The sequence below is a fragment of the Chaetura pelagica genome, unplaced genomic scaffold (genome assembly GCF_000747805.2).
Source record: "Chaetura pelagica isolate M959 unplaced genomic scaffold, ChaPel_1.0 scaffold18, whole genome shotgun sequence".
NCBI lineage: Eukaryota > Metazoa > Chordata > Aves > Apodiformes > Apodidae > Chaetura > Chaetura pelagica.
Window position 1 is genome coordinate 2,756,949 of NW_009954310.1, and position 9,989 is coordinate 2,766,937.

At 42.7% G+C, this 9,989-nt stretch overlaps 1 protein-coding gene across 2 annotated transcripts in view; it reads left to right on the plus strand.

The window, feature by feature from the left end:
• Positions 1-9,989, plus strand: part of ZFYVE9 (zinc finger, FYVE domain containing 9) — a 36,096-nt gene that overhangs the window by 20,411 nt on the left and 5,696 nt on the right. For both annotated transcript variants that reach the window (XM_010004021.1, XM_010004022.1), the window contains 4 exons: positions 2,479-2,703; positions 5,097-5,179; positions 6,129-6,233; positions 8,911-9,061. In XM_010004021.1, the coding sequence (XP_010002323.1) occupies positions 2,479-2,703; positions 5,097-5,179; positions 6,129-6,233; positions 8,911-9,061 (564 nt within the window). The remainder of the gene's footprint in view (positions 1-2,478; positions 2,704-5,096; positions 5,180-6,128; positions 6,234-8,910; positions 9,062-9,989) is intronic.

Consider the following 9,989-nt stretch of genomic DNA (forward strand, 5'->3'; position numbering starts at 1 on the left):
GTATTTGTAGGCCAAGCCCAAAGCCCAGAGAGGCTTTTTGACTTGTTTGGGTTGGTTGTTTTTTTTTTTGTTGGAAAGGCACTACAGAAATGTGTAGGAAAACACTTCTCTGATTCTTCCCATGGTCTCCACATCGCTGGCTCTTGCATGCTCTTATAAATAATGAATTGCAGCACAACAACCTAATCCCAAGTGTTTGTCCTCTTAATAGTGGTAACCTATTGGAGTTTGCACAGTGTTAGCTGCCTGTGTCAAAAGCAGTCATGTATAGTGCTGTGGCTTATGATAGCAAAGTGCTCAACAGCTGAGGTGCAGATTCCACTCTGAGGGTGGTTGTTTTTTTTCATGTTTCTGTTGGCTGAAAAAATTCTTCTGAAGGCATCCCAAGTGTGTGAGTCTTGAAGCTCCACCTCCCAAAATGGAAAAAAGAAGTAGTTGTCCCTTCTGCTGCAGCCCTTGGCATCAGGCAGGAGAGGAAAGGTCTGGCTGCTTTGTCATCCCTGTGGGCAGCATCACACATCTCAGAGCTGTTCAGTGTTGCACAGCTTCACTTTGCCTCTTGCACATGGAAAACACTTCAGAAAAGCTTGCAGCATTAGGTTCAGTTAAGCAGTTCATGGACTTCATACATCTTAGGGTTGGAAAGGATTATTATGGTCATATTGTTGGAATCAAGAGCCTCACCAACGAATTTTACTATCAGGCCTGTAGCTTCTATTCGGGTAAGAACAGATGGGAAAGGGGAAAGGAAGTATAAATGAAGAAGAGGAGATTAGTGAGGGTAGGTGGGAGCTGCAAAAGCAAATGAGTGGAGTTGAGCTAGAAAGGTGCCAGCAGCTATTTTAGATAAGTGAAGATCTTTTTCATGAACACAAATTGGTACATCAGTTTGCACTCACTAGCAAGATGCCTGCTGGTGCATTAGCAGTGTACTCTCTGGGCAGGCAGTAGTGTCACAGCACAGCCTGAACAAGAAATGCTTTTGCATGTGGGCAGGATCAGTGATTTTCAGCAGATGATAACATTTGATGTGGCTTTATTAATCATGTCAGTCCTTCAGTTTGACCAGTAGCTGCTTTGCATCAAGTATGCTCAGCTGAGCATTACAGAAATTGTAGCCACTAGAAGAGTTCTGGAATTTGATCTGAGTTGGGGATGTCAGCTCTGGCTTGTGTGTGTCTGTAAAATTACAAGTCAGCTCCTCTGACTACAGGTGGGAAAGCCAGGGATTACTGCAGAAACCTGGGAGGCCTGCATGAGTGCCTCAAAGCCAGGAGATTCCTCATGATTGGTGTGATCACCCATCATCACACTCTCTGAAATTACTTGTGTTTTTCTTTGAGAGCAAATGGAGAACTGTGATCAGCTGTTCTCTACATTATTTGCATGCTGTTGTTGACATTTGATAAAAGGAATCACACCATGGTCCTTTGCTTCAATGTTAAATGCTGTGTTGGATGCTGAAATAATCTAATCAACATTCAGATCCATTCAGGCATTCCAGTGTAAACATTTTTTGAAATTAAGAACATCAAAGAATAAAAATGTGAGTAAAAATTAGTGATGTTTCTCCCCTGTGTGTCTCATAGTTGCATTTTACATAAGTTTCCTAATTAAATAAACACTCTTGGGTAATTCTTAAAAAGACCTAGATCTTCAGTCTGTCTGAGCAGGCACCCCAGTGGTTTGCTTAAATGAAAGGACAAGCAGTGGGCATTGATCATTTTACCAGGTCCCCATCTCTCCTTTAATTGCAGCAGGGTCTAAAAGTTTAGGTCAGTCAACAGCAGCTTTGGCAGTGGAAAGCCCTTGAATAGCTGGAAGACACTGAAAACAGGCTTTCTTTGGGTGCTTTTGTACTGCTGGAGGGAGGTTGCAAGGATCACCTCCTTAGCAGGGTCCACCTCCTTAGCAGCAACACTGGCCTGAGCTGCCCTTCTTCCCTGTCAATCCCTGGATGGCATCATCCCCTCCATTACACTGCCTCTGCTGCTTGGAACAGGCAGATCTCCATGACACAGGCAGATTGCAGAAGTGTCTGAGAGTGGTTGCCCTCCCTGATCCCCAGGCAGAGGTGGTGAGGCTGTGGTTGTCCACACTGTCCTGGTAAGGCCTGTGGCCATGGCTCAGCCAGTCAGGTGCAGAAGTGAAGGGGTGTGTGTGTGATCCTAAGGAACTGACTCCCTACCAGTGGCAGTCACCAAGTACATGTATCACCAAACGTGGATGAGCTGGAGATTCCATGGCTTTGGTGGCTCTAGTCTACAGCAGCTACTCCATAACAGATTACTCACTTCTGCACAAGAGGTAACCTGAGCCCCTGTGTGCAGTAAATTATTGTTTCTTGTGTCATTACTAGATATTAATGCTTCAGGAAGCAAAGTGAGTTTGGTATGGGTTTTTTTCCCTTTTGAAAAACTCTTTAAATTCTTGATGCATCTCTCAGAACTGTGAAGTAACGAGTATTTTGGTTCACAGGTAACGTTGTGGGCAACCTGGGACACTCCTTTTTCAGCCAGAGCTTCCTTGGCAGCAAAGAGCATGGAGGGTTCTTGTACGTTGCAGCCACGTATCAGTCCCTGCAGGACCTGGTGCTCCCAACCCCACCATACTTGTTTGGTATCCTCATCCAGAAGTGGGAAACTCCCTGGGCTAAAGTGTTCCCCATCCGGCTGATGTTGAGACTTGGGGCTGAATACAGACGTAAGTAACGTGCAGCCTTTTAGCTGCCTTTATTTCTGCAGGACAGTATGTTCCTGTTTTTAGAGCAACCCCCTCTCCAGCCCTAAATTGTTACCCAGCAAAGCCCCACAAGGTTAAACTGGCAAGTAAAGATGGTGCTTCATCCCCATGTTGCTTCCAAGTAACAGGACAGCAGTGCTGAGGTGGTGATGGGACCTGCAGCCTTTTTGCAGCTGTACTGGTTGATCAGGGAGATTTTTGAGGAGATAAATCAATTTCTGAGCAGCTGTTTGTAGTTCACTTAGTGACCTGAAATAGTAATGTGCAGAACAAATCTGATGTAGCTGGTGTAGTTAAGAAAAGGGAGCCTTTGAGAAACTAAGCTCTTTCTGTGCTGAAATGAAAGAGCATTTGCTTGTAGGTTTTTAAAACCAGGCTCATTTTTCCAGAGAGTAACAATGTATATGCAGGGCAACTAATGTGGCAGTTTGTTGCAAAAGCTGTGTTGCAACTAGTAACAAATAGGCTGGAGAGAGTATTTCAGCTAAAACCTTAGCAGTTAGCATGAAACGAGCATAAGGTTAGGGCTAAATCTTTTTCAAAAATATGTTTGCCATCACTGGAGCAAAGAGGTTATTGGATGGCCCACTGTGGTGGGCCAAAATTTGCTGTCTTGTTTATCTGCTGTTTTAATTGGCACTTCTTGTAAATCTGCATTACTGTGAAAATAGTCTGTTAATTTATTTTTTTTCCAAAGCTTTTTCAAACCTTTTTAACAAAATACGTTTTAGAATATGCTTTATAAGGCTTTGTAAATTGATGGTTAGGGAACACTGGGAATTTTTCATAAAACACATAAAAACATGTTACTGGAGAGGAAAAGAAAAATTGCTTTCTGAGGATAAGGACTGTGGCTGAAATTTTTTTTAAGAAACATTCGTGTTAAAGGTGTGTAAGTTTTTGTGTGTATCTGTGAGGTTTTTTTAGTAACGTATTTATTCCTGTCACCATTTAGAAAAACAAAGATGCTCATGTTTTGGATGTGACATCTGTTTTTGAGCACAGAAACAAATGTTTTGATATTCACAGACTGAAGTACCAGCTCTGAATATAGCTGGAAGCTGGGGTTTGAGTCACTTCTATAGCTGGGGTTTGGATTCAGGCATATTCGCCTGTGCTGTGACACTTTGACTACAGATCACTTCCTTAGCCCCCTCTTGGATGGGGCTGCATTTATGTCCCAAGGTTTCCTTGGATACAGCTTCTACAGGAGTGGTCAGATTCTGTCCATTTTCCAGTGCTGCTGAATGTGCAGATCAGGTGCAGGAGTCACTCTGGGTTGCTAGATGTCTAGAAAACATCTGCTGAGCATCTGCAGATGAATGTACATCTCAAGCACGGGGAATGCAGTAGATCCAGGATGCAGCTGAGCAAACATGGGAAATCCAGCTCTCCTTGGTGCCTCAGGACATGGCTCCTGAGCTGCCTAGATGTGTGTGTGTAGGAGCTGTGATGCCTTCCAGGTCATCAGTGTGCAGAAGCTGGAGCCTATTTCTCTCAGGAAATCCTGATGATGTTATTCAAACCTGCTGAGCATTTGCAGCCCCTTCTGACTACACTGGGAGCCATGAAGATGTGCAGCCTTCTGGGAAATCAGGCTGAGTGTTTGCCTGAGGATAGTTAGGAACCTGCCTTCAAACATGTTCAGGAAACCTTGGCATTACATATTACTGCATGAGTCATGTTTCAAGCACTGTTCTGGCTTTTGCTGCAACATAATGTCATGTAGCCAGATCCATACACTGCACTTGGAATTGCATCATATGTATTTTACAAGTATGTTTAAGTCAGCCAAGGAATGCGGGAATTTTGCATTGCTGACATACCATAAATGTCAATGGAATTGTTTTGGAGATCTTCCCATAGAGAACGTGCCACATTCTTACGAAATTATGAAAACAGAAAATGAAATAACCTCAGTGTTATCACTTGGATGTCACACGTGTCAGCCACAGAAGCTGGAAGCTTGGGGTGCTATAGTGCAGCAGGATGGTCGTACAAAAGGGAGAAGCCATTTCCAAGAAGCAGCCTGAGAAAAGCATTTAGAAAGGTCATCTTTGCAGTCAGTGCCCAGATCACTCTGTTTCACTCCTGCAGTGTGGCACTTGTAAGCATTCCACAGGATTCTTCCCATTGGTTCTGGAGTGGTGGGCAAGGAGCCATGGCACACGTGTAAGGTGCGTTGTAACGTTAAACCCTTCTTCCCTTTTACTTTTCAACTCTGGTCTTCTTTCCAGTCTCTTCTTTTGCTGCTGCTGACCATATCCAGCTGAGGAGACTGCATTGGAGTCATGTTTTGCAGAATCTCAGCATGCCAATTGGAGTCTGATCTGTTCTGTTGTGTTTTATCCTAGTTTATCCGTGCCCACTTTTCAGTGTCCGCTTCCGTAAGCCGTTGTTTGGAGAGACGGGACACACGATTATGAACCTTCTTGCAGTAAGTGCTGAGGCCGAGTGTGCACGTTCCATCAGCATGAATGGATCAATGTGGGGAGGACTGTACTCCTGCTGCACGTAGTAGCTGGCATGCTTAGAAGATGACCAGAGGATTGGTGGGCGTTGGGGTGAACTGGCCTCCTGTTACTGGTATTGGATGTTAGCTCTCAACAAGACGGTGAATTGTGAAAAGGTACCCGAATCAACATCCAAAACCTGGCCCCCTGGGAATGTCTGGGCCCAGAAACAGGCTCAGGAGTTGCTCAGATGCCTTCCTCAGAAGTGCTAAGTCATCACAGTGTGCAGCCACAGCCCTCTGATGATACAGAGACTCAACTGAAGTTGCTGGCCCTTCCTACTTGGCTATTACTTTCAATATAGAACATTTTCTTTGTTGCATGACTTAATTCTACTGATGTAAAAACTATCAACTCTTTATACTAAAAGAACACAGCAAATTTTCTTACACACAGTGATGACATTAAAGGCTGTAGAATATTAATTTTGATGTAAGAAAAATCAGTGAAATTACTAGCAGTCATGATGATAGAATCATAGAATGGTTTGCGTTGGAAAGGACCTTAAAGATCATTTAGTTCCAAGCCCCTTGTATGGGCAGGGACACCTCCCACTAGACCAGGTTGCTACAAGCCCCATCCAGCCTGGCCTTTGAACACTTTCAGGAATGGGGCTTCCACAGTTTCCCTGGGCAACCTGTTCCAGTGTCTCACCACCCTCACACCAAAGGATTTCTTCCTAATGATGTTTGTCATTTATGTACTTGAATAATGTAGTTTACAAGCTGTGATGTCTGTCTCCCTCCCTGCCTTTCAGTCACTGATCACAATTATTTTAATGGGCTAACTAGTAGTCACTAGGATGGTTATGAAACCTACAGTGTTAATGATGATGATCATGCCTAACTTTTAAAAACTTGTTTTAATTACCAGGACTTCAGAAATTACCAGTACACACTGCCTGTGGTCCAAGGTTTAGTGGTTGATATGGAAGTCAGGAAAACCAGCATCAAAATTCCTAGCAACAGATACAACGAGGTAATGCTTATAAGAAATACATCTGTGTACAGTTGTTTTGTGGCTAGAGGAGCTGGGATCTAAAAGAATTCTATTTAATTCACTACCACTAGGGAAAACTGCCTCCAAAGCCAATGAGAAATGCATGATGCACACGGGTTTTGACAGAGAGTGAGGGTGGCTCCACAGGAAAAATGCAGTTCAATTTAGTATTGATTAAACTCTTCAACCATTTATTATCTTTTTTGCAGTTTACATAAAGTATAATTGCAAGTAATAGAAAATACTGGTTTGATTTGAGCAAGCAAGTGGAGAAACTTTAGCTTTTTGAGGTAAATTAGGAGGAAAAAAGTGTGTTAGGATTTCTCAGCTATGCTGTGTGTGCATACTTGCAGCATTTGCTTGTATTTATTGGACTGCTGTTCATTTCATGAAAATATCTGAGAATCTAAATTTTATACCTGATTTCTGGTGTGAGAAAAATCAGTAAGTGTCTTCAGGATTTAGTGCTGTTGAGAAAGCTGAGTGACAAGATATTTTAACAATGATGAAAGAGAGGAATGGAGAAAGGTCGTTGATTTTGTGGTCTGTCTGAAGAGAAGGGGGCAACTTGGTATTTTGAAACCAGTCAGCATTTTGTGGGGCAGCAAAGCTTCTAGGTAAAATGGTATTTATGGAAGTTCTTGTAATACCAGAGCAGAAGACAGCTTCTTCTTAAGAGAGAACTTCCCTGCAAGAAGCAGTTGAGTAAAACAACGAAATAAATTGAAAAAAAGGAAAAGGTTGTTCTTAATGTGAAGCTTGAAAAAGAGGAAATTGTTGAAGCAAGAAGATAGAGGATGTGATAGAAAGTGTGTTAATTCTTGATGCAGCTGTGAGAAAATGGGCAAGGTCAGTAAGGTTGGCATGAATTAAATACAAGAAGCAGTTCAGTGTGTGCAGGTGTGTGCAGGTGTGTGCAGGTATGCCACCTCCAGTCCTCTGCCAGGGACCGCACGGAGCTGGGCTGTCAGGGAATCCGTGTCATGCAACATCTCTGCATGGTGCTGGGCTCTTCTTCCCAGGGGGAAGCAAGGAGTTGGCTTTTTAAGGAGAAAGTCTTATTTATTTAACATTATTGCTTGCAGTCCACTTGGAAAATTGGATTACTAGAGATTTTTCATCTGGGTATGGATTGAATTAAAATGAATTAAACCACAAGATCTTTACTTTTCTCATGTAAAGAAGTATTTATTTAGAAAAGAGTGTCACTCAGACTATCTAGAAAGTTAAAAGCTTGTTTTAAATCTCACGGATGGACTAAATGTGGAGAATTCAGATGTAATTAAATTAAAAATTAATGTATATTTTTCTTATTAAATACATAGTTTTAGCTGCAAAATTATTTCACTTTTCTACAACTTGAGAGTGATACTTAGTTGCCTGTTTAGTCACTCAGTTAAGTGAACTGTCATTGTTTAATCAGTTGCCTCGTTACAGTTTGTTTCTTGTTACACCAAGGGCAGCTCCTGAGCTCCACGAAGATCTGTTGAGCTAAAATCTTGCTTCTGGAGCATGACATGATAAACTGGATAATGAAATACACTGATGCAAAATCTTAATTAAGTTTCCTCCCCAAACATTACACCTGTGCACATTTGTCAATAGTGAGCATCAGCTAATGTTCCTGGCACTATAATTAAGGTTTTCTGTTAGACTGAAAGAGACAAATGTCTTGTGTGTGGTGCAGGCTCAGCAGCTACTGGAGGCAGAGGATGGGAGGATGAATGTTAGGAGATGTCCAATAGTTCAGCATTTTCCTTCTCATCGGAGTTTTCACTGGGGGGGGGTGTGTGTGTGTGTGTGTAATTTAATTAGCTTTTTGGTTTTTAAGCACACATATAATTTTTGGTTTTAAAACAATTCCAGAGATCAAACACTCCCTCAGTTTTCTTTTCCAATCAAAAAGTCTTGTAGTCTGAGCTTCCATGAAGAGAGGATAAATTACCACAATTACCAAAAGCTGTATGATTTACAAGAATATTTTGTCAAGGCATGTAACTAGATGCATGTCAAATAGTAACTGAGCAAAAGTGAAGTGCACAAATATCACAAATGCTTTTGGATGCTTTTTGGAGGCCTCTTCCAGAGAATTAAAATTATTTCTGGATGTCTGTGATTCAGGTCTTTTTAAAAAGTTGTCAAAATGGGAACATTGATCCCACTTCCACCAAGTTGTGTGGGTGAAGCACAGAGACACTAAAGCTTTGGAATCCAATCATATCAGGACCAGGATGAAATGCCACAGGTCTGAGGGCCAGTCTAGCTCTGAGGTGGGGAGGCAGCATGGATGGTTTATGTCACAAGCAACTGTAGTCATGTGAACAAGTCAGATATTTCCTCCTGGTGTTTTTCTAACATTTTTTCCTATGAATTTTGGTTTTGATCAAACAGTTAGAGATAGTAGCTTTTGCCATCTGTAGCTCAGCTTATCCCTTATACCATTTATCCTAATTACTTAGAAGTTGACACTAGAAAGCATCTAGATGCTGTTAGACCTGAACCCTCTTTTCCAAAGCAGTTTATGGTTCTGAGTGCTAAAATCTGACAGGGGGGTATGAACACTGTTGGGAGTCTTGCTCTGTCCAGTTAAACTGTTCCAAGAGTCACCTGCTGGTGGTAGCACTCAACCAACAGGGTAAAACCTTTTTGTTTGCAGATGATGAAAGCCATGAACAAATCCAATGAGCATGTTCTAGCAGGGGGAGCCTGCTTCAACGAGAAGGCAGACTCACATCTGGTGTGTGTCCAGAACGATGATGGGAATTACCAGACACAGGCCATCAGCATCCATAACCAGCCCAGGAAGGGTGAGGATGGGGGTCACCAGGAGGCCTGCATGACTCCTTTGCCCTTTGTGTTACTCTTCCAGCATGTCAATGGGTTTGTCTGCATTTCACCAAGTTTCTGTTAGATGGTCAGAGGAAAATAATTCTGGCTGCTGGCCTTACTGAAGGGGCAGCTTTGTGAGTTAGACATGCAGCACAAGGAAGGGTAACATGTTGCTCCATCAGCCCTTTGCCCCCTTGGTGTTTTGTTCTCCTTGTAGAATCCATGATCTCTGGGGCCACTGTGATGTTTGCATCCTGTGTGCAGTCCACATCACACTTCTCTAGGTCAATGGGGCTGTTCTAAATTTATGTGAGAGGTGTTCTAGCAGCTTCACAGATGAAGCAGACAGAAGATAAAGCACACAACAGCCTCCTCCTTGTAAATACAGTTACACTGCCTGCACAGCACAGCTCAGGACTTGTGCTCCAGAGGCTTGGGAAACATCCCTGCCTTAGGAATGAGAGCTGATTTTGGCCTTGTTGGAGACCACAAGTGAAGGTTGGAGTTGCCTGTGCTTGCCCTTATACTATGTGAAAGGAGGAAGCTTGGGCTCCATGTGAGAGAAAGGTAAATAGGAATGACCAACAGCAGCACCACTTTAATAATGCACCTTCAAGAAACTCCTTGTGTTCACCTCAATTAGACTATCTAATTTCCAGGCTTTATTTTTCTAGAGTAGGCTGGAAGGCTGCAGCAGCAGGGTGCTGAGAATGTACACAGTGTAGGTTTGGAGAAGATTTCTGGCAAAAATACTTCTACTCTCTCCAAAATGAGACCAAGCAAGTTGCAGGCCAAGTTTAATGGTTTGCAAGTAATCCCCAGTCATGGCAGGGAGTTTGCTGGAGGGGCTGGCACTCAGGACTGATGGCTCCATTCATTTTACATAGAGGATGAGAAGAGGGATTT